The sequence below is a fragment of the Zea mays genome, chromosome 4 (genome assembly GCF_902167145.1).
Source record: "Zea mays cultivar B73 chromosome 4, Zm-B73-REFERENCE-NAM-5.0, whole genome shotgun sequence".
Lineage (NCBI taxonomy): Eukaryota > Viridiplantae > Streptophyta > Magnoliopsida > Poales > Poaceae > Zea > Zea mays.
In genome coordinates, this window is record NC_050099.1 from 138,954,992 (window position 1) to 138,980,377 (window position 25,386).

At 43.3% G+C, this 25,386-nt stretch overlaps 2 protein-coding genes across 2 annotated transcripts; both read right to left on the bottom strand.

Moving 5' to 3' along the window:
- Nucleotides 1-987: 987 nt before the first annotated feature.
- Nucleotides 988-3,548, bottom strand: LOC103653736 (nicotinamidase 1). Its single transcript, XM_008680552.2, has 5 exons — nt 3,210-3,548; nt 2,475-2,658; nt 1,985-2,118; nt 1,718-1,903; nt 988-1,205 (listed from the first exon to the last, which is right to left on the bottom strand). The coding sequence occupies exons 1-5, from the start codon at nt 3,531-3,533 to the stop codon at nt 1,125-1,127; spliced, it is 909 nt and encodes a 302-aa protein (XP_008678774.1). The 5' UTR covers nt 3,534-3,548; the 3' UTR covers nt 988-1,124.
- A 348-nt stretch (nt 3,549-3,896) lies between these two features.
- Nucleotides 3,897-7,157, bottom strand: LOC100193981 (uncharacterized). The gene is made up of 6 exons (NM_001139048.1): nt 6,962-7,157; nt 6,022-6,134; nt 5,567-5,938; nt 5,401-5,486; nt 4,456-4,537; nt 3,897-4,289 (listed from the first exon to the last, which is right to left on the bottom strand). Exons 2-6 carry the CDS (start codon nt 6,077-6,079, stop codon nt 4,159-4,161), a joined length of 729 nt encoding a protein of 242 aa, NP_001132520.1. The 5' UTR covers nt 6,080-6,134; nt 6,962-7,157; the 3' UTR covers nt 3,897-4,158.
- Nucleotides 7,158-25,386: the final 18,229 nt, after the last annotated feature.

Sequence of the window (25,386 nt, forward strand, 5' to 3'; positions counted from 1 at the left end):
AATGATGCGTGGGCGCAAGGGTTAAGACCGAAGGACATTGCGCCTCTCATTTTCAATGTGTCCCGAAGAAAGAACAAATCTTTGAGTGAAGCGCTGTTGAATCATACTTGGATTAGGAACCTCGACCTATTTTCTGCTGAGGTGACAGAACAACACATTGTGGAGTACTATAGGCTTTGGTCAATATTGCAAAGAATATCCTTGCAACCGTGTATTTGCGACTCTATTAGTTGGAAACTCTGAGCAGACCGACAATATTTAACGAAATCAGCATAACTTGCCCAATTCCTCGGCTCTAAGCTTAAAAATATGAATTGGATCATTTGTAAGGTATGGACGCTACCGAAATGCAAATTATTCAGTTGGTTAGCCATCCAAAATAGAATTTGGACAACAGATCATCTTGTGAAGAGGGATTGGCCCCACAACGCTGCCTGTGCATTGTGTGGGCAAACTTTAGAGTCAGGATTGCATCTCTTTGTTGATTGTCGTTTAACCAAGCGGCTTTGGAAAGAGGTGGCTGTATGGGCAGCGGTTGAGGGTCTTAGTCCAAGTAACTAGGACCGCAGTGAGTCTGTCCTACAATGGTGGACGTCCCTAGCTACAACTCAAGATTGCAACAGGAAGGGCTTGAGAAGCCTCTTAATTCTAGTGAATTGGACCGTCTAGCGTGAGAGAAATGTTAGAATTTTCGACCATAAGTCCTCCACATGCCCTTAGATTCTCGCACCTATTATATCTGAGGCATCGGCTTGGATACGTGTAGGAGCCAAACAGCTGGCTAATCCCCTAGCCTCTCTTTAGTTTTGTGTGTTTGAACTTGGCTTTTCTCCTAATCTCCTTTCAGTTTAGTCTTGTGTGTTTGTGTTTTTCGGCTTGGTCCTGCTTTTGTGGGGTGTGCTTTTGTGGGGTGTCTTTGTATTTTAAACCTCGCCCCCTTTGGGCTCCCATCTTTTTAATATAACGGGTAGATCTCCTGCCGGCCCGTTTAAAAAAAATATATAGTTGTCGCTAGCATTATAAAAAATCTCAACAACTTTCTGCCAAGATGCATATATATATCTGGTTGTTACAATGGAAGGAAACCCTAGCAACATCACTGTGACGAGGGAAAGTTTTTTTATTCAAGGTTCAATAACCACCCTGTCAACTATCTTTGCACCCCTTCCTTTGGCCATATAGAGTCCAATATGATGCATCAGATCCTGCAATATTGAATGGTAAGTTGATTGTAAGGTTCTCCCTTCAGCATCTCTTAGAGAGCATCCAGTTAATGTCGAGTAATGTTTTACTGGTTCCACAAGAATGTTATCTGCAGCTGATGATTGTGAAAACTTAACACAAGAACAATATCTTTTAGCCCCTAAAGTTTCACATAATAGGACTATAGGAGGGACAGAGCCTACTGATTAAAATAAATTAAACTAAAGAAGGTGGTATATGTTCATTTGGAAACCAAATGGTTCTCTTTCTTTTTTGTATGTGCAAACTATTCTTGATGCTGGCATGAAATAAATTTTGTAAAGGTGCTGTATTTTCCAAAAAAAACTCCTCAGACAACAACCACCCTATCTTGAAAATTTCTAGGTTAAGTTTTTCACCGAGGATAATTTTTCATTCATTCTTCTATCTATATATAAAAATGTGATTGTGGCCATCTGAAGATTCCCAGTGTACGATTGATTTTTTGAATGTATGGCCGTCAGTGATCCGGTACCTGTGGATGGGCAAGAGCTCCTTTGATATTAGTAGCAATCTCAACAGGAAGGTCATATGTAGCACACCCCCCTGAATAAATCACGACATCCTGTAATGGAGGCACTCGGTCAATATTTCGAGCAGCCAGAGTTGAGCTTGCAAAATCCAAAACACAGATGTCCGTGCATATCCCGAGCACCAAGACCTGCATTGAGCCGATCCCCCCCAAGTCATACACAATAGGGTAAAGTCTATCTCTGAAATCTTCTGTATCAAGACAACTCACAGTTTTTATCTGATATTTTCCAATCCAATCAGCAAAAACACTAGACCCGTCCTTCTCTATGCAGCTGATATACCCATCAATACAACTTTTCCTCTTTATAGTCACATTTGGCTCCTTTTCCAACCACTCCAGATCTGCACATTGCAAAATGAAATTGGTCACACAGAAAATCAATCATATTCCATTGTTCTTCTCATGTACCGTCAGTAGTTAGGTTTAAGGAATGGAGTGCTCCATCATCTTGTCGCTCCTCACTTTTTTTTGGTTTTGTTGAAATAAAACGGATTGATTCTAGCTAATAATTAGTACAAGCACAAGGAATGAGGTGATTCCACCAAAATTCATCAGATGGGCTCGTGACACGCCACCTCATTTGGAATGTGTTTGGTTCCTAAAACCAAACACACTCCAACAGGAAATAAAGCTAAGCCCCAAGTTGAGCAAGCAAACACTTCTGAAATATAAAGGGTGGGTTTGGTTTAGCACCAACCTGGAACAAAGTCCTCCTCCCCAGTACCAATAATACAATGAGGGGGATATGGTGGTTCCGGCTTATCTGGATAATGGGTATCCAGGAATGCAAATATTGGTAGGTTTCTATCACAGAACAGCTTAGAGAGCCTCGCGGCCTCTTCCACCATCTTACTGATCTGCTTGTTTGGTGCAACAGGAGCCTGTGAATGAAAAGCATAAATGACTAAAATGCTCTGTATAAAACAATAATCAAACCTACTAATAGCACGGCGCATGAACTAGAAAAGGGAACAGGAACTTGCGTAATTGCAAGGACAATGCAAACGAAGAGAACATGCTAATGTAACGATGACAGCATGTGTTTTACTAGATAACAACAAAACGGTCTCACTCTCATAGGATCGGCAGAAATTTCAGGTCTGCTACTACTTGTACAGTTGTACTGTGCATACCCAAACACTGGTCGAGAGTTTTTTTATACTGACCAGGAAATAGATTAAAAAAATAGGTCGAGGGAAGAGAAAGGAAATATACAACGATACAACCGAGGAGGATATATCCAGTGAGCGATCACTTCTGTCCCTGTTACAGATTCCTACAAAATCGCTGCACTCCCTTCCTTCCCATGAAACCAAACGATTCTAGTGTTATGATGATCGAGCGAGGAACAGAACGGAATCACGATACGGGGGGAAAAGAAAGGGGCGAGAACCGAGAAGCGGTGGTGGGTAAAGAGGAGGCGGCGGCTCACGAGGTTCCCGGCGCCGACGGTGCAGAAGCCGTTGCAGAGGTCGACGAGGACGAGCCCGACGCCGCGCGGCGGGAGAACGAACTCCCCGTCGGTCTGGAACGGGATCTGCGACCGGAGTAGGTCCACGGCTGCGGCGTCGGCCTCCGTCCCCATTCTCCTCTTGTCGTGCATCGACCGGAGCAAAGATGCAGCCGAGTAGAAGTCTATATAATTTTCGCGGTCAAGCGTCCACACTGACCTCTTTTTGTGGAGCGTGTTTGGTTTGGTTCGTGGAACGAACGGGGATGGAACAGAGGACAACGTGGGAACGGCGTCGACGTTCATCAGCACTCTAGCCAAAGTTTATCCAAAAATAATATTTTACACATCCAAAAATAATATTTTACACTATAGACTACGACTACACTGTTTACAGATTAGAGTTTAAATAAAGTTATGAATAATGAATAAAGGTGCTGGAGATAGCCTCACGTTGATTTTTAACAGAGCAAAGCGATTTTTTTTATAGTACGCAAAACCTTTTAGCGACCAGTCTGAAAAAAAAAACTGAAACCAACCGGACCGTAGTCTCCTGATGTGACCTCTGGACAATCAACCTGACCCCTCCTTTGTCTCTTGCTAGCACGTGGCAAGAATCTCGCTATATTTAGGACCATTGTCGCTATCTAAAGCACTGCCAAGTCATATGACTCAGGAGAATAAATATAGAGACCATATAGGTTTGTTTTGCTGAAAACATTAGAATTATACCATCAGCAGTTCCACAACCATCGCCCATCAGCAAGCATAACAAACAGGAAGCGCTGTCGCTTCCGCTGGATCAGGTACTAGTGATCAAACTGTGAAATCCTATACCACCCACATCCACCAGAACATAGCTGGAGAAAAACATCAGGGGTTCAAGACCTAGCATTCTAGAGCAAAGCAGCAAGCAGAGCTGCGGGATTCTTCAATGCACTCCCAGCTGCGGGATCGCTGGCTCGTCTCTCAGCTCAAATGTAACTGGATTGTTCTCCAAAGATGGGTACTGGTCAAGCTGATCATAGGCAAGACAGTCTTCATCCAGCTTTGCTTTACCATCTGCATGGTGCAATCAGAAATGAAATATCCGAACTGAAATATTTCGAAAAGAAGAGAAAACACAAAAGAGACAAGAATAACAGCTTGGACGATAGTCGTGATAGCAACACTTAGCAAGTACAGCAGGTAAAACACGATTGACAAAACACACAAGGGAAAAACTCACCTACTGAACTAGGGAGATCCCAACTGATGTCCCGGAGAATCTCAGGTTCCAGCTCCAGCACTTTTGGTTCATATAAAACCTCCTGAAATCATAAAAGAGGCATGAATGATGTTTCTCATATGACAGTCCGGCAGTGCATGGGAGAATAGAGAGGAAAAGGTAAAAAATGATGTGGTCTAGAACATCATCTTTCTAGTAATATGCTGCTATTTGCTTCGATGTATAACAAGAGCATAGCTATATGTATAACAAGAGCAAATCAAATGACTGGATGCCAATTCATTTTGTTCGTGTAAATGATGAATCAAGAGCATGGCATAATTCAAATGCATAGGCACAGACAGATGAGAAGATGGCTAAGAAAATAACATGAGCCAACTGTTTTTGAACTTCTACTCATGCTTTCATGATTTTTATTGACCATAAATAAGCTACATGGGAGACCTGTTTTTCTTCCTAAAACAAACCAACAATTGGACAATACATATTCATACATAGCCAGCTTCCTTCAGTACTTTGGGCATAGAGAAATTTCCAATATCCAGAAATGGCCTGATTATTTAGAAGTACTGTCAATTTCAGAATATACTTATTATAATAAGCAAATGTTGCAAGTAGAGAGCCAGATTCATAATTCCCAGAATGCTACCTCACAAACATAGTTTTGTCAAAACTCAAAACTGTAAGGTACTGGAGCGGACTAGTGACAACTGTATCAGTTAACAAGGGGAAATGCACAATCAAGTAACACATACTTTTCTCATTCTAATATATCATTCTTAATAATAACAAATCCCGTTTGCTTAATTATGAGCTTGTATGGGACTGACAGTCATACAGAAATGGGGTCATGGTTTTGTAAAATAAATCAATGATAACATAGTTCAACCGTATGAACCACCTACACAAACTGTGAAAAATATTGTTTGCAGTTGAGCCACATACCCTAGCTGGAAACATCAGAGAATCAAATACCGTATCTGACCAACCACGCAAGGCTGAGTTTACTGACGCCACTTTCTTCTTGACACCTAAATAACATGCACAGTTAGCCATATATAGACATGACAAAAAAAACATACACACATTTAAGAACCAAGAGCAATCGTACGTTTGGCTAGCAGATCCTTATCAACCTTCTGAGAATCATTTTGTGTTGAGTGAAACCCTTCCACCCCATCCTTAGCCCACTCATGACACAGTTTGATATCTTCATCAGATAATATTTTCACTGGGTTCTGTGACCTCTGTTTCTGGGTAGATTTCTCTTTCGTGATGGGCCTGTCCTTCAAAGCAGTGCCTTTAATAGTGTTGGTCACATTACTAAAAGCCTTGCGCTGGGACCTCTCTTTCAGGGTGGAAGTGCCCTTCAAACCTGTGCCTTTGGCAAAGTTGGACAAATCCTGAAGAGCTCTCCTCTCTAGATTCCCAGGATTCTCCGACGGCTTCAGCCCTTTGGTCCTTGATCCAGCAGCCCTCTTACCTGAACATTTAGATAAAAGAGATGTATCTAATTCAGGAAAAATCCTTTTCACGAATTAGTTTTTGATAAAAATGCAATCTCACCTCTATTTATCTGTTGGTTCTCGTCAACAAAAACAGAAGCTGGAGTTGGGAAGGCCATGATGGACCAGACAGCTTCTTTCTCTACCTTGAAAGCCGGGCTAAAATCCAATTGACTGATAAAGAGAAACTAATCATAATATAGAAATAATAAATGCTGACTTCTATACGGTATTTCTGAATTCTGATGTACAGAAACTGAACAAGATTTGAAATAAGCTCTGAGAGGCTTAATTTAATATGGATTTGAAGTACCACTAAACTGCAAACATACTAAACTGGATCAGAATTCAGAAGTACACAACCAGGGGAAGAGTTGCATTTCATCTTACAGAGGTCGATTATGAAATTCCATGTAGCAAAACTGCATAACGAGTACCTCCATTCTAGAATATTTGTCACCCGATAGTTCATTTTTAAACTAAACCGTGACAAATAAAAAAGAACCGAGGAGTACGATTTACCAAGGGGAGACAGTGCCTAGATAGGATCCTGGTGATGTGGCTGTGCAGACTTTATTTGCACACCTATGTGATAGCACTTTCCATTGAGATGACATAGACGGAAGCACCACTAAATTAGTGAACCCAACAACATCAAAAGTTCAAAATGCACATATCCTCTACTATCAAGCCAATCAAGATCTAACTGGCATTTTGCATAAGCATCCGATCTGCATCTGCAAACAAATTAACAATGAAAGAGTCTTCGAACCGCTCCTAAATGATGGATTATGAACCCCACTGAGACCTTGTGTGCCCTCAAGAAGAGAAGGGCCACGGAGGGCTAAGCTCGGAACAGCGAACAAATCCACATACAGGGCATCCCAAGAATAGACCAAACGGACCGAAGTACGTTAGGCTTTCGCTTCAGTGGTTCACATCACAGCGAATGACGGCAAAAAAAAAAGGAAGGAATGGAGGGGGAGAGCGCTAGGGTTTACCAGGACAGGAGAAATCAGGTCGATCTCCACTAGCGGATTCAGCAGCAAGGAGAACGAGGACCGGAGAGCAACCCGCGACAGCGTGCCCCGGTGGAGTCGACGGCGCCAGTTCAACGGGACGAGAAAGGGTTTCTTCTTGCCAAGTATTCGGCGTGCGTGGTAGTTGCGGGAAGCAAGGTGGAGAGGAGGCAGAAAAGCTTTTCTGGTGTGCGCTGCTGCTGCGACTGCGAGGAGGGGAAAAAGGGTAGGGGAGCGCTCTTGGCAACGGTCGGATTTTGGATCGGCTTCGGCTCGGCTCGGGAAACCCGTTCGATTAGTATTTTTTTTAGCCTTTCAACGGGCCGTTCCTGAACTGTGCACACTCCCCGCTCGGCCCATTGTTTCCATGTGAGCTAACATTGGGCCGGCCCAAGTCAGCACGTGATAACCCTAATCAGGAACCCTCGTGCCCGTGCGCATATATATCCCCTCTACTGGCCGAAACCCTTCACCTCGCCGGCGCCGCCATCCTCGATTCTCCAAACTCGATTGGTCGACGTGTTTCCGTTCCCTTCTAGCTTTTGTGAACCGTTAAGCTTGGCAATCCTTTTGTGTTGTTTTTTCATTGATTGCGCCATATTAGTGGTTTTGTGTTGAATTTTTCGTTGATCTAGACAAAAATCGTGTGTGGTTTGCAAGATCAGCTTCTTGTTTGGACCTTGAACTGGATCCGGTTCAGGCAATCGGCAATCATACTGCCATCTTGCGAGATTGAATCCGAGCCAGCTTAAACTCACCTGGATCTGACACCCTCGGTGATTTTCTGGGCCCTTTCGGCTGGCACATCTTTTCTACTACTTTCTAAAAGAAAGAACTGTTCGTCCTTTTTGGGTTGTGTTTCGTTGATGTTCGAGCACAGCAAACGCACTCTGTCCCAAAACCTCTCCATGTTTTGTGGCAATTTCTTCGTTTGCGAGAGGGATGTACCCAGAGATCTCGTCCGCGAGGGAGGCTTGCGCTCTGATCTCGTGGAGGATTTTTTGGAAACATGTGTTTGAGCCGTGTCTTATAGAATTTGTTTCTGATTTTGCGTAAAGTTTAGTATTATTCTTCCTTGTTGGTTGATATCCGAGATGATTATGCTCAAATGAAGAACGGTTAAAATTAAAATAATTCCATTAGTACAGGCTATAAATGCTTTAGGTTTTAAATGCTAAATGGTACTCGTACGAGTTTAGGGTTTAGATTATAGTATGTTCTGACCATATAATCTAAATTGTTTTGAACTATCTAGCCTTTGCTTTAGGTTTTAAATGCTAAATGGTACTCGTACGAGTTTAGGATTTGAGATTATAATATGTTCTGACTATAATCTAAATTGTTTTGAACTATCTAGCCTTTGGAGATTTATCACATGGAATGCAATTCCTCGATGCATTAATCATCAATGCATGAGATGAATATACAATTGTCAAAGCATCGATGTTTGAAATTGGCTTATGCTTCCCAAAACAAATTCATAGTTGTTAGATACGTTGCGGTTACTGGGGAAACACTTTTTAGTGGCATCAACATCTGAACGTCAACTGGGTTATCTCAAGATCCGTCGGTTTGTTGGCGAGCAAGCACGCATTACCGTACAGCATCTTCCACAGAACTTAAAATTAAATGGAAATAAGAAAAATCAAGCATCCAAGTCTTCTAAATTCCCTGTCTGTAGCTACAAAATTATTTGTCAAATAAAAGACTTTGTTGGTTTAGGTGTTGCTAACCTAGCTACCAATAATATTTGCTTACTTAGCAAATGATCATCAATAAGGATGAAGTTTGACATCAAATTCTCAAAAACAAGTATTTGCTATGCACCTCATGAAGATTAAAGATGAATTTTTTTAATCAGGGTCAATTTTAGATAGTTGATGGCTAAGGTGGTTTGTGTATGGATGACCTTTGAATATATCGCTAAAAGAGTAATATCTAAATCTTTTTAATGTGGTGAGTGGAGAAAAATTTGTTCAGTGGCAAAATTTGTTGGCCACAGCTGATTTGTACTCGAGAGAGTTTTCTTTGGGGGCTCAACAAAATAGACTTTTCTCTCCTTTGGAAGCTAAAGATCTCCCTAAAAAATAAAAATTTCTTGTGTTTTTATGGAGGGGTGTAATCCTCAATGAAGATAACCATGCAAAATGAATGTGGTTGGAAATTTTGAACTGTAAACATAACGAGAGTATTCGTTGTCTTTTATTTGATTGTTATATTGCTAGAAATATTTGGAGAACCATTTTCTTTGTATTCCATGTAGACAAATCTTATAGTATTAATCATATTATAGGGGCTTGGTAATCCAACAAAGAAATGACACAGAAGAAATTTTTAATTGGAGTAGCAGCAATGTTTTGGTTTACTTGGCTTTTCTGTAATAAAGTTTTTAATCTTAAACCAATATGGTCCATTCTACAAGTCATTTTTAGAGAAACACATTGGCTCCGATTTTAGAGATTGTTGCAAAAACAAGATTCTCATCCAAAAGTTCTTGATGTCTGTCATTCCTTTGAGGGGGTGGCCATGGAGATCTTCCCATGCTATGGGTGGCGATCTAATGCTAGGACTGTGGCTGCTTAGTTTTGTTTATGGTTTCAATCAGATAATTGTTTTCTTTTCGTGGTTTTTTTTGTACTATGCATGAATTTGCAAAAGGCTAGAACTTGTTTCCATTTTCAAAAAAAAAAAGTCTCCTATCTGCCCATCCACCATTTTTTATTCACGTAAGTTGTAAGAGACGATGATGTCTAAGGGGGTGAATTAGAATTTCTAAAAACTTCACTCTAAACTAGGCCACAAATAAATCTATAGAACAAAACCTATCCAAAAAATATAAACTACATTGTGTAAACTAGACTTTGACTAAGTGTTGCTATCTCTACTGCAAAACATTTTTGTAACCTAATCCAATCCTAAATATTCTAACTAGAAAGGAGAGAATAAAACTTAAGTACTTAATGTAAATGTAGAAAGTAAAGAGCAAAGGTAGAGATGCAAACTCCTGTGTATGACGCTAATGTTTTTACCGAGGTATCCGGAATCACGCAAGATCTCGACTAATCCTCGTTGGTTCCTCCACGCAAAGGGTAGCCCACGCAAGGGCCAAGCACCACGGGTGAGTAACTCCGTAGAGAGCAGTCGGTCTTCTCCACACGCAAGTGGTGCTCCGCTTCTGGCCGAAACGTCGTGGACCTCGTTTCCTCCGGTACACGATGGCGGCCGTGACACAAACTCGGTTGTCACTGTCTCGTAAGACTCTCGACCCACTGGTATAATATTATTAGGGCTCGCATAAGAGCCGAGTGGTTATGTGGGGTTTTTAAACTCACTCAACTAAATAGGGATCACCGAAAGCAAGCGCACTAGCGGTCTAACTAACCTAAGCACTTCGCAAAGCACCTACGCTAATCACCGAGTGATTCTATTAAGTACTTGTGTGTTTGAGCACTTAAAAATGTCTATAACAAGTGTTGGTATGTTGCTTGATCTCTCCCACCCTTAAATGACCGGTTGGGTGAAGTATATATAGGCCCCAACTCGAAACTAGCCGTTGGAGAAGAAACAACAGCTTTCTGTGTCACACCGAACAGTCCAGTGGTAGGCAGTGGATAGTCCGGTGCACATAGTCGTTGGATTTGACGGTTACAATTCGATCGTTGGCGCGCTGAAATCTCACACCAGAAAAGTCCAGTCGTTCACCAGACAGTCCGGTGGCTCTCCTCCACAGTGCCACCTGGAACTAGCTGTTGGGCTCCTGTTCCCTGGTGCACCGGACAGTCCGATGATAGGCACCAGACAGTCCGGTGAGCCTCCAGGGCACAGGCTCATAACCCTTTTTAGTTTTCTTCACTTTTTTGATTAGGCTTCTTTTGAACTTGTGCCTTAAACTTTTGCTTGATATTTATTGATCTTCTAAGTATCTTGATATTTATTGATCTTCTAAGTATCTTTTAGGTCTTTTTTTGAGGTGTTGCATCCTTAGAGCCTCAGTCCAATCCACTTCGCATCCTATAAACTACAAAACACAAACATTTGATAGATAAACAAATTATAGCCTGAGATGAATTTTCTTTTAGCTAAGATGAGTTATTAGATGGTTATAATGGTATAGATGTGGGTATAATTTACCCACATGTACATGGGCATGGGTAGTACAAACCCATACTCGTACTCGTCTACCTAACGGGTAGAGATTATTACCCATTAACATACTCGCGGGGTAAAGAAACCATCTCGTATCCACCTTTACATCGGGTAAAATTCATCAGATATTCGAGTTTCGGATACCCATTGCCATCTCTGCGTGAGTTTGGATCGCATGGTATGTCATATAGCGACATATCATACACCTGAGTTTGGATCAGTTGATAGAACGTGTATAGCAACATACATGTCGTGGTGTAGGGGTTTTTCTATAGCCTTTTCCCTCAAAAACATACATGTCGTGGTTTTGGAAATCGAGGGACAATAAGATTTATGTTCAGTAGGGATACTAGCGTGGACTCACTCCGAATGATGAGCCACAAGGACTCAAACGATGGGTTTGAGATGGTGGGTTATTGGTTTAGGCTTTCGCCCTAGTCTAGTTTAGTGTTGATCGTAGTATTGTTTGGGTCGTGTTACAACATGTGTGCTTTTGTGTAGAAAAGGGGGTGTAAATAATTCAAATAATGTTAGCGACTATAAGCGAGACAAAATAACAGCGCGAGACGAAAAACGCAACGCACAAAACAGCAAGGCACCACGGTACGCGCACAGCACACGTACGACGCACGGACCGACACTACACGTGAGAACTAATTAATAGATAGCATAATTAAACTAAACAATTATTTAATAAAGAATTATTCAGTTAATATTAACCACGATGATGTTGATTTATAAATGCTCAAATTAAAATCATAAATTAGATTTAAAATAAAACGTCGTTCTATTAACATTCGGTCAAACAAACATTTAAATAAATTAAATAAAATATGTAACAACAGATAATATTACTTCTACCATGTAGACAATTTTAATACGAATCAAAATTATAACGCAAAAGTTATCGCGGTTTTAAAATGAAACGAAATTATGCGCATGGTTTTAAAATTCCCCACGCGGTTTCGTAAAACACCATCTTCTTCCTCCCTCCTTCTCCTTCCTCTCACCATGGAAGGAGAGAACGCAAAGGGGGTCGCGCGCAGGGGGGAGGGGCCCCGACCGCCGCTGCCGCGGACGCGGGGCCGAGGGGGGAGCGCCGTCGGCGAGGGGAAACGAAGGGGGGAGGGGCACAGCCACCAGGGGGAGAGAGAGGGGCTGCGCGGGGGAGAAGAAAATAAAGAACACAATGACAACAATGGTGGAGGCTCACTGAAGAAGACGAAGTTCGCCGGAGCCGAGGAGAGATCTGTTGATTGACGGCGGACCGGAGCTCGGATCAACGAATTGAAAGCATCGCGACGAAGCTCTTGACGAGACACACGTAGCGACACCCTCGGATTCTGCCAACGACGCACGGATCGAAAGTGAAAGTCGCCTAGAAGGGGGTGGATAGGCGGAAACTGAAATTTACAACTTTAAACACACTACAAGCCGGGGTTAGCGTTAGAATAAAATCCAAGTCCGGGAGAGAGGGGAAAACAAATCAACCAAGAAAATAAAGCGGATGACACGGTGATTTGTTTTACCGAGGTTCGGTTCCAATGAACCTAGTCCCCGTTGAGGTGGTCACAAAGACCGGGTCTCTTTCAACCCTTTCCCTCTCTCAAACGGTCACTTAGACCGAGTGAGGCTTCTTCCTTAATCTCACGGGTCACTTAGACCCCGCAAGGATCACCACACAATTGGTGTCTCTTGCCTCGCTTACAAAGCACTTGAGAGTAAGAAGTGAGAAAGAAAAGAAAGCCAAGCCAAGCAAACAAGAGCAACCAGAAACACAAGTGATCCTCTCGCAAGTCCTAAACACTAGAATTGAATTGGGGACTTTGATCGGATCAGTGGCTTTGATTTGTGTCTTGGAGTGTTGCACTTTGCTCTTGTATTGAATGAGGAGTAGTGAATGCTTGGATGGTTGGAGTGGAGGTGGTTGGGGGTATTTATAGCCCTCAACCACCAATTCAACCGTTGGGGCAGGCTGCTGTCGATGGGCGCACCGGACAGTCCGGTGCGCCAGCCACATCACCCAACCGTTAGGGTTCTGACGCAGTCGACCGTTGGAGCCCTGACTTCTGGTTGCACCGGACAGTCTGGTGCCACACCGGACAGGCACTGTTTATTGTCCGGTGCTCCTCTGACCTCTGCTCTGACTTCTGTCGCGAACTGTAGCGTTGTCAGGGCACTGTGCAGTCGACCGTTGCGTTGGAGAGTCGTTGCTCCGCTGGTGCACCGGACAGTCCGGTGGCACACCGGACAGTCCGGTGAATTATAGCGGAGCGGCGTCTATGAAACCCGAAGCTGAAGAGTTTGGAGTTGTACGACCTGGTGCACCGGACACTGTCCGGTGGCACACCGGACAGTCCGGTGCGCCAGACCAGGGCACACTTCGGTTTGACGGTTTATTTTGCTCTTTCTTTTTGAACCCTAACTTGATATTTTATTGGTTTGTGTTGAACCTTTATGTACCTGTAGAATATAATCTAGAGCAAATTAGTTAGTCCAATTATTTGTGTTAGGCATTCAACCACCAAAATTATTTATAGGAAAAGGTTAAACCCTATTTCCCTTTCAATCTCCCCCTTTTTGGTGATTGATGCCAACACAAACCAAAGCAAATATATAAGTGCAGAATTGAACTAGTTTGCATAAGGTAAGTGCATAGGTTGCTTGGGATTTAAACCAATATTTTACTTCTACTAGATATGCATGGTTGGTTTCTTTTATTTAATATTTTGGACCACATTTGCACCACTTGTTTTGTTTTTGCAAAATCTTTGGAAAATCTTTTCAAAATCTTTTTGCAAATAGTCAAAGGTATATGAATAAGATTTCGAGAAGCATTTTCAAGATTTGAAATTTTCTCCCCCTGTTTCAAATGTTTTTCCTTTGACTAAACAAAACTCCCCCTGAATAAATTCTCCTCTTAGTTTTCAAGAGGGTTTTAATGGATACCAATTGGAACTTATACTTTATATACTAGTTTTGAATTTATACCCATTGAAAATATCATACCAATTTGAAATATATCAACTAAAAATTTTCATCATAAGATACCAATTGAAAAGACAAACAGAAATCATTATTTTGAAAATTTGGTGGTGCGGTTCTTTTGTTTTGGGCTTAATATTTCTCCCCCTTTGGCATTAATCGCCAAAAACGGAGTCTTTTGAGAGCCCTTTTTACTTTCTCTCCCATTGGTACAAGTAAATATGAGTGGAAGAATATACCAATTTAGGAGTGGTGTGGAGTGATGGCGAAGGGTAAATGATACCGATAGAGTGGAGTGGAAGCCTTGTCTTCGCCGAAGACTCCATTTCCCTTTCAATCTACGACTTAGCATAGAAATACACTTGAAAACACATTAGTCGTAGTCATGAAAGAGATATGATCAAAGGTATATAAATGAGTTATGTGTGCAATGTTTCAATCAAAATTCCGAGAATCAAGTATATTTAGCTCATTCCTAAGTTTGCTAAAGGTTTTCTCATCTAATGGTTTGGTAAAGATATCGGCTAATTGTTATTTGGTGCTAACATAAGCTATCTCGATATCCCCCCTTGTTGATGATCCCTCAAAAAGTGATATCGAATGTCTATGTGCTTAGTGCGGCTATGTTCAACGGGATTATCTGCCATGCGGATTGCACTCTCATTGTCACATAGGAGAGGAACTTTGCTCAATTTGTAGTCATAGTCCCTGAGGGTTTGCCTCATCCAAAGTAATTGCGCACAACAATGGCCTGCGGCAATATACTTGGCTATGACGGTAGAAAGAGCTACTGAGTTTTGTTTCTTTGAAGCCCAAGACACCAGGGATCTCCCCAAAAACTGACAAGTTCCCGATGTGTTCTTTCTATCAATTTTACACCCTGCCCAATCGGCATCGGAATATCCTATTAAATCAAAAGTGGATCCCTTGGGGTACCAAAGTCCAAACTTAGGAGTATAAACTAAATATCTTATGATTCTTTTTACGGCCCTAAGGTGAACTTCCTTAGGATCGGCTTGGAACCTTGCACACATGCATATGGAAAGCATAATGTCCGGTCGAGATGCACATAAATAGAGTAAAGATCCTATCATCGACCGGTATACCTTTTGATCTACGGACTTACCTCCCGTGTCGAGGTCGAGATGCCCATTGGTTCCCATAGGTGTCTTGATGGGCTTGACATCCTTCATTCCAAACTTGGTAAGTATGTCTTGAATATACTTTGTTTGGCTGATGAAGGTGCCCTCTTGGAGTTGCTTGACTTGAAATCCTAGAAAATACTTCAACCCCCCCATCATAGACATCTCGAATTTCTGAATCATGATCCTTCTAAACTCTTCACATGTAGATTTGTTAGTAGACCCAAATATGATATCATCAACATAAATTTGGCATACAAACAAATCTTTTGCAATCGTTTTAGTAAAGAGAGTAGGACCGACTTTACCGACTTTGAAGCCATTAGTGATAAGAAAATCTCTTAGGCATTCATACCATGCTCTTGGGGCTTGCTTGAGCCCATAAAGCGCCTTAGAGAGTTTATAAACATGGTTAGGGTACTCACTATCTTCAAAGTCGAGAGGTTGCTCAACATAGACCTCTTCTTTGATTGGTCCATTGAGGAAGGCACTTTTCACGTCCATTTGATAAAGCTTAAAGCCATGGTAAGTAGCATAGGCAAGTAATATGCGAATTGACTTAAGCCTAGCTACGGGTGCATAGGTTTCACCGAAATCCAAACCTTGTGAATATCCTTTGGCAACAAATCGAGCTTTGTTCCTTGTCACCACACCATGCTCATCTTGCTTGTTGCGGAATACCCATTTGGTACCTACAACATTTTGGTTAGGATGTGGAACAAGATGCCATACCTCATTTCCTTGTGAAGTTGTTGAGCTCCTCTTGCATTGCCAGCACCCAATCCGAATTTCTTAGTGCATCCTCCACCCTGTATGGCTCAATAGAGGACACAAAAGAGTAATGTTCACAAAAATGAGCGACTCGAGATCGAGTTGTTACTCCCTTATGGATATCACCAAGAATGGAGTTGACGGGGTGATGTCTTTGAATCGCTTTGTGGACTCTTGGGTGTGGCGGTCTTTGACCCTGAACTTCTTGCTCATCTTCCTTGTCTTTATCATTATCATCTCCCCCTTGATCATTGTCCTCCTCTTGAGGTGGCTGATCCTCTTGATCTTCATCTTCATTGTCTTGAGTCTGATCCTCATCTTGAGTTGGTGGAGATGCTTGATTAGAAGATGATGGTTGATCTTGCGCTTGTGTAGGCTCTTTGGATTCCTTAGGACACACATCCCCAATGGACATGTTCCTTAGCGCGACGCACAGAGCCTCTTCATCATCTAGCTCATCAAGATCAACTTGCTGCATTTGGGAGCCATTAGTCTCATCAAACACAATGTCATAAGAAACTTCAACTAATCCAGTGGATTTATTGAAGACTCTATATGCCCTTGTGTTTGAGTCATAGCCAAGTAAAAAGCCTTCTACAACCTTAGGAGCAAATTTAGATTTTTTACCTCTTTTAATAAGAATAAAACATTTGCTACCAAAGACTCTAAAGTATGAAACGTTGGGCTTTTTACCGGTAAGGAGTTCATAAGATGTCTTCTTGAGGATTCGATGAAGATATAACCGGTTGATGGAGTAGCAAGCAGTGTTGATTGCTTCCGCCCAAAACCGGTCCAGTGTCTTGTACTCATCAAGCATGGTCCTCGCCATGTCCAGTAGAGTTCTATTCTTCCTCTCCACTACACCATTTTGTTGAGGTGTGTAGGGAGAAGAGAACTCATGCTTGATGCCCTCTTCCTCAAGAAAACCTTCAATTTGAGAGTTCTTGAACTCCGTCCCATTATCGCTTCTTATTTTCTTGATCCTTAATCCGAACTCATTTTGAGCTCGTCTCAAGAATCCCTTTAAGGTCTCTTGGGTTTGTAATTTTTCCTGCAAAAAGAACACCCAAGTGAAGCGAGAATAATCATCCATAATTACAAGAAAGTACTTACTCCCGTCGATGCTTATGTAAGCTATCAAGCCGAATAAATCCATGTGGAGTAGCTCAAGCGGCATGTCGATCGTCATGATGTTCTTGTGTGGATGATGGGTTCCAACTTGCTTTCTTGCTTGACATGCGCTACAAACTTTGTCTTTCTCAAAATGAACATTGGTTAGTCCCAAAATGTGTTCTCCCTTTAGAAGCTTGTGAAGATTCTTCATCCCAACATGGGCTAGTCGGCGATGGCAGAGCCAACCCATATTAGTCTTAGCAATTAGGCAAGTATCGAGTTCAGCTCTATTAAAATCAACTAAGTATAGCTAACTAACCCTCTAATACTCCCTTAAATGCTACTAAATCATCACTTATTCTAAGGACAGTAACACCTATATCCGTAAAAAGACAGTTGTAACCCATTTTGCATAATTGAGATACAAAAAGCAAATTGTAATCTAAATAATCTACAAGAAAAACATTGGAAATGGAATGGTCAGGTGATATAGCAATTTTACGAAGTCCTTTGACCAAACCTTGATTTCCATCCCCGAATGTGATAACTCGTTGGGGATCTTCGTTTTTCTCGTAGGAGGAGAACATTCTTTTCTCCCCTGTCATGTGGTTTGTGCATCCGCTATCAATTATCCAACTTGAGCTCCCGAATGCAAAAACCTACAAAACAGTTTTAGGCCTTGTTTGTAGGTACCCAAACAGTCTTGGGTCCTTTCACGTTAGAAACAAGCACCTTGGGTACCCAAACACAAGTCTTTGACCCCTTGTGTTTGCGTCCAACATATTTGGCAACTACTTTGCCTGATTTGTTAGTGAGCACATAAGATGCATCAAAGGTCTTAAATGAAATGTTAGATTCATTTGATGCAGTAGGAGTTTTCTTTTTAGGCATTTAACATGGGTAGAATGCCTAGAGCTAGATGCCTCATTTTTGTACATAAAAGCATGATGGAAAACAGAATGAGACTTTCTAGCATGAATTCTCCTAATCTTGTGCTCAGGATAACCAGCAGGATACAAAATGTAACATTCATTATCTTGAGCCATGGGAGCCTTGCCCTTAACAAAATTAGACAATATTTTAGGGGCATTAATTTTGACATTGCTTCCCTGTTATAAACCAATGCCATCCTTGATGCTAGGGCGTCTCCCATTATAGAGCATGCTTCTAGCAAATTTAAATTTTTCATTTTCAATTTCATGCTCATTTATTTTACTAGTTAATGGAGCTATATAATCATTTTGTTGTTTAATTAAAGCAAGGTGATCATGAATAGCATCAACATTAATATCTCTACATCTAGTACAAATAGTAACATGATCAACAGTAGATGTAGATGGTTTGCAGACATTTAATTCATTTATCTTAGATCTTAGCATGGCATTTTCATTTCTAAGATAGGAAATAGAATCATTGCAAACATTCAAATCTTTAGCCTTGGAAGTTAAGCTAGCATTTTCATTCTTAAGGCTAGAAATTGATTCATTCAATTCATCAATCTTAGTATTTAAACTAGCATTTTCATTTCTAAGATTGGCAATTGAATCATTGTAATCATTTAATTTCTCAACCTTAGCATTTAAACTAGCATTCTCAGTTCTAAGGTTAGAAATAGTGTCATGGCAAATGCTAACCTCCTTAGTCAAGTTTTCATTTTTCTCTACTTCCTGGGCATAAGTATTTTTCACTTTAACATGCTTTTTATTTTCCTTAATAAGGAATTCCTCTTGGCTATCCAAGAGTTCATCCTTCTCATGAATGGCTCCTATTAGTTCATTTCACTTTTACTTTTGTTGCATGTTAAGATTGGCAAAAAGAGTAAGTAAATCATCTTCATCATAACTAGATGTAATATATTTGGGGGTGGTTCTAGATTGTACCTTCTTCTTTTTGCCGTCCTTTGCCATGAAGCACTTGTGGCCGACGTTGGGGAAGAGGAGGCCCTTGTTGACGGCGATGTTGCGACATCCTCATCGGAGGAGGAGTTGGTGGAGCTCTCGTCGGAGTCCCATTCCCGACACACATGGGCATAGCCGCCCTTCTTCTAGTACCTCCTTTTCTCCTTCTTCCCCTCCTTGTCGTTATCCCTGTCACTATCACTAGACATAGGGCATTTAGCGATAAAATGACCGGGCTTACCACATTTGTAGCACACCCTTTTGGAGCGGAGCTTGTAGTCCTTCCCCTCCTTTGCTTGAGGATTTGACGGAAGCTCTTGATGATGAGCGCCATCTCCTCGTTGTCGAGTTTTGAGGCGTCGATGGGGAGCCTACTTGATGTAGACTCTTCTTTCTTCTCCTTCGTCACTTTGAATGCGACGGGTTGCACCTCGGGTGTGGAGGTGCCGCCTTGCTCCAAGTTGACAATTTGTTTGGAGCCTTTGATCATTAATTCAAAGCTCACAAACTTTCCTATAACCTCCTTGGGAGACATTAGCTTATATCTAGGATCACCACGTATTAATTGAACTTGCGTAGGATTGCGAAAAACGAGTGATCTTAGAATAACCTTGACCATTTCATGGTCATCCCATTTGGTGCTCCCAAGGTTACGCACTTGATTCACTAAGGTCTTGAGCCGGTTGTACATAGCTTGTGGCTCCTCTCCTTGGTTGAGGACAAAACGACCAAGCTCCCCCTCGATCGTCTCCCGTTTGGTGATCTTGGTCACCTCATCTCCCTCGTGCGCGGTCTTGAGCACGTCCCAAATCTCCATGGCGCTCTTCAACCCTTGCACTTTATTATACTCCTCTTGACATAGAGAGGCGAGGAGTATAGTAGTGTTTTGGGAGTTGAAGTGCCGGATTTGGGCGACCTTGTCCGAGTCGTAGCCCTCATCCCCTATGGATGGTACCTGCGCTCCAAACTCAACAATATCCCATATGCTTGCGTGGAGTGAGGTTAGGTGATGCCTCATTTTATCACTCCACATACAATAGTCCTCACCATAAAAAACCGGTGGTTTGCCTAATGGGACGGAAAGTAAAGGAGTGTGTTTGCAAATGCGGGGATAGCGTAGGGGGATCTTACTAAACTTCTTGCGCTCATGACGCTTAGAAGTGACGGACACGGCGTCGGAGCTGGAGGTGGAGGGCGAAGAAGAACCAGTCTCGTAGTAGACCACTTTCTTCATCTTCTTCTTGTCGCCACTCCGATGCGACTTGACACGGGGAGGTGATTCCTCCCTTCCTTTGGTGCCGGACTCCTTTGATGGAGCCTTCCTGTGGCTTGTGCTTGTTTTCATCTCTCTCTTAGCGGATCCTCCCGACATCACTTCGAGTGGTTAGACTCTAATGAAGTACCGGGCTCTGATACCAATTGAAAGTCGCCTAGAGGGGGGTCAGGGGTGGATAGGCGAAAACTAAAAATTACAACTTCAAACACACTACAAGCCGGGGTTAGCGTTAGAATAAAATCCGAGTCCGGGAGAGAGGGGAAAACAAATCAACCCAGAAAATAAAGCAGATGACACGGTGATTTGTTTTACCGAGGTTCGATTCCAATGAACCTAGTCCCCGTTGAGGTGGTCACAAAGACCAGGTCTCTTTCAACACTTTCCCTCTCTCAAACGGTCACTTAGACCGAGTGAGGCTTCTTCCTTAATCTCACGGGTCACTTAGACCCCGCAACGATCACCACACAATTGGTGTCTCTTGCCTCGCTTACAAAGCACTTGAGAGTAAGAAGTGAGAAAGAAAAGAAAGCCAAGCCAAGCAAACAAGAGCAACAAGAAACACAAGTGATCCTCTCGCAAGTCCTAAACACTATAATTGAATTGGGGATTTCGATCGGATCGGTGGCTTTGATTTGTGTCTTGGAGTGTTGCACTTTGCTCTTGTATTGAATGAGGAGTAGTGAATGCTTGGATGGTTGGAGTGGAGGTGGTTGGGGGGGTATTTATAGCCCTCAACCACCAATTCAACCGTTGGGGCAGGCTGCTGTCGATGGGCGTGAAAGGGAAATAGGTTCAAACCTTTTCCTAAATGATTTTGGTGGTTGAAATGCCCAACACAAATAATTGGACTAACTAGTTTGCTCTAGATTATATATTCTACATGTGCCAAAGGTTCAGCACAAACCAATAAAAGATCCAAGTTAGGGTTCAAAAAGAAAGGAACAAAAGAAACCAAAGAGAACCCTGGTCTGGCGCACCGGACTGTTTGGTGTGCCACCGAACAGTGTCCGGTGCACAAGGGGCGATCGACTCAAACTCTTCACCTTCAGGTTTCTGGAGAGCCGCTCCGCTATAATTCACCAAACTGTCCGGTGGGCCACCGGACTGTCCAGTGTGCCAGTAGAGCAACGGCTCCAGCACAACGATCCACTCCAACAGACACCTGCAAAAGCACTACATTGCAGGGATAGTTCGCGCAGAGTCAGAGCAGTGCCAGAAGGCGCACCGGATAGTGAACAGTGACTGTCCGGTGCGGCACCGGACTGTCCGGTGACCCAAGATGTCAGAGCTCCAACGGTCGAAACCGTCAGAACCCTAACGGTTGGGTGACGTGGCTGGCGCACCGGACAGTGTCTGGTGGCGCACTGGTCAATGTCTGGTGGCGCACCGGACAGTATCCGGTGGCACACCGGACTGTCTGGTGCGCCCATTGATAGACAGCCTCCCCAACGGTTGGTTTGGTGGTTGGGGCTATAAATACCCCCCAACCACCACCACTTCAAACATCCAAGTTTCCAGCATATTGCATTCAATACAAGAGCTCTAGACTTTACTCCAAGATACAAACAAGAGATCAAATCCTCTCCAAAGTCCAAAACCACTCCAAACGCTTAGTGACTTGTGAGAGATAGATTTTCGTGTTCATTTGAGTTCTTGTCGCTTGGATCGCTTTCTTCTTCCTCTTTCTTGTTCTCTAGACACTTATAATCAAAGCAAGAGACACCAAGTTGTGGTGGTCCTTGTAAGGGGTCTAAGTGGCCCATTTGATTAAGGAGAAAGCTCACTCGGTCTAGGTGACCGTTTGAGAGAGGGAAAGGGTTGAAAGAGACCCGGTCTTTGTGACCACCTCAACGGGGACTAGGTTTGGAAGAACCGAACCTCAGTAAAACAAATCACTGTGTCACTCTCTTCATTTGCTTGTAATTTGTTTTCACCCTCTCTTTTGGACTTGGTTTTATTTCTAACGCTAACCTCGGCTTGTAGTTGTGTTTAAAGTTGTAAATTTCAGTTTCCGCCTATTCACCCCCCCCCCTCTAGGCGACTTTCAATTGGTATCAGAACCCGGTACTTCATTAGAGTCTAACAACTCGAAGTGATGTCGGGAGGATCCGCCAAGAGGGAGATGGAAATGACCACAAGCCACGGGAAGGCTCCATCGAAGGAGTCCAGCGCCAAAGGAAGGGAGGAGTCACCTCCCCGTGTCAAGTCGCATTAGAGTGGCGACAAGAAGAAAAAGATGAAGAAAGTGGTCTACTACAAGACCGACTCTTCGTCGCCATCCACCTCCGGCTCCGACACACCGTCTGTCACTTCTAAGCGCCATGAGCGCAAGAAGTTTAGTAAGATCCCCTTACGCTATCCCCGCATTTCCAAACACACTCCTTTGATTTCTGTCCCATTAGGCAAACCACCGATTTTTTACGGTGAAGATTCTTGTATGTGGAGTGATAAAATGAGGCATCATCTAACCTCACTCCACGCTAGCATTTGGGACATTGTTGAGTTTGGAGCACAGGTACCATCCATGGGGGATGAAGGCTATGACTCGGACGAGGTCGCCCAAATCCGGCACTTCAACTCCCAAGCCACTACTATACTCCTCGCCTCTCTATGTCGAGAGGAGTATAATAAGGTCCAAGGGTTGAAGAGTGCCAAAGAGATTTGGGACGTGCTAAAGACCACACACGAAGGAGATGAGGTGAACAAGATCACCAAGCGAGAGACGATTGAGGGGGAGCTCGGTCGATTCATCCTCAACCAAGGAGAGGAGCCACAAGCAATGTACAACCAGCTCAAGACCTTGGTCAACCAAGTGCGCAACCTCGGGAGCACCAAATGGGATGACCATGAAATGGTCAAGGTTATTCTAAGATCACTTATTTTTCGTAATCCTACACAAGTTCAATTAATTTGTGGTGATCTTAGATATAAGCTAATGTCTCCCGAGGAAGTGATAGGAAAGTTTATGAGCTTTGAGTTGATGATCAAACGCTCCAAACAAATCGTCAAGCAAGGCGACACCTCCACGCCCGAGGTGCAACCCGTCGCATTCAAAGCGACGGAAGAAAAGAAATAAGAGTCTACATCAAGTAGGCTCCCCATCGACGCCTCCAAGCTCGACAACGAGGAAATGGCGCTCATCATTAAAAGCTTCCGCCAAATCCTCAAACAAAGGAGGGGGAAGGATTACAAGCCCGAAAGGGAAATGTGCCCTTGGGCCATTTCTAAGTATTTTGGTGATTGAGTGCCAACACAAGTGCTTAAATGTGAATTCATGCTTATGGATGGACAAAGTGCAAAACAAGAGCAAAGGTATGTTTCTAAGTCTTAGTACATTGGTTTTGTGTACTAATATACTTGTCTAAGTATTAGAAACAGAAAGAAGAAGAAAAGAGAAGAGTTGGCTGTGTACAGCCAAAAGGCTGTTTCGGTCTGGGGCACCGGACTGTCCGGTGGTGCACCGGACAGTGTCCGGTGCGCCAGGCTGCCTCGGCGCGAAGTGGCCGCTCTCGGGAATTCGCCGACGGCGTACGGCTAAAATTCACCGGACTGTCCGGTGTGCACCGGACTGTCCGGTGAGCCAACGGTCGGCCGGGCCAACGGTCGGCCGCGGAATCCGCTCGCGACACGTGGCCGAGCCAACGGTCGGAAGGGGGCACCGGACTGTCCGGTGTGCACCGGACATGTCCAGTGCGCCAACGGCTCTCTGGCGCCCAACGGTCGACAGCGCCAGTTAAGGAAAGAAATCGGGCACCGGACAGTGTCCGGTGTGCACCGGACTGTCCGGTGCGCCCGACGACAGAAGGCAAGATTGGCCTTCCAGATTTGCTCTCAACGGCTCCTAGCTGCCTTGGGGCTATAAAAGGGACCCCTAGGCACATGGAGGAGAACACCAAGCAACCTTAGAGCATTCTTGATCATCCACACTCAGTCTCTGCGCATTTGTTTGTCATTCTCAGTGATTCGAGCTCCGTTCTAGTGAGAACTTTGAGATAGTCTTTTGAGCTCAATTCTTGGCCGTGTGTGTGCGCATTTTGCTGTGGATTTGTGTGTGTTGCTTCCCTCCCTTACTCCGTATTTCTTTGTGAATCTCAAGTGTAAGGGCGAGAGACTCCAAGTTGTGGAGATTCCTCGCAAACGGGAAATTGAAAGGAAAAGCAAAACACTGTGGTATTCAAGTTGGTCTTTGGACCGCTTGAGAGGGGTTGATTGCAACCCTCATCCGTTGGGACGCCACAACGTGGAGTAGGCAAGCGTTGGTCTTGGCCGAACCACGGGATAAACCACTGTGTCATCTCTGTGCTTGATCTCTTGTGGTATTGTGTTTTGTTGATACTCCTCTCTAGCCACTTGGCGATTATTGGGCTAACACTTAACAAGTTTTTGTGGCTATAAGTTTAAGTTTCACAGGATCACCTATTCACCCCCCCTCTAGGTGCTCTCAATTGGTATCGGAGCCGTTCTCTTCAAGAAAGGGACTAACCGCCCGAAGAGATGGATCCTAAGGGGAAGGGAATCGTGATCAACGACAAGGAGAAGGAGTCCTTCGTCAACGAGCCAAGGGATGACAAGTCCAACGACTCAGGCTCGGGCCACAGACGCAAAGATGGGAAGAAGAAGAAGACAAGACGCATCAAGGAGATCGTCTACTACGACAGCGATGAGTCTACTTCCTCCCAAAAGGACGACGACTACGAGAAAAAGAAAACGGTCAATTCGAACTTTTCTTTTGATTATTCTCGTATTCCTCAAAGTACTAATGCTCATTTATTATCCATTCCACTTGGTAAACCTCCTCATTTTGATGGAGAGGACTACGGATTTTGGAGTCACAAAATGCGTAGTCACTTGTTCTCTCTCCATCCTAGCATATGGGAGACTGTAGAGAGTGGAATGAACTTTGATAGTACGGATAGTCCCATGTTTATTAATGAACAGATTCATAAAAATGCACAAGCTACTACTGTGTTGCTAGCCTCTTTGTGCAGGGACGAGTACCATAAGGTGAGCGGCTTGGACAATGCCAAGCAGATCTGGGACACCCTCAAGATCTCTCATGAGGGGAATGATGTCACC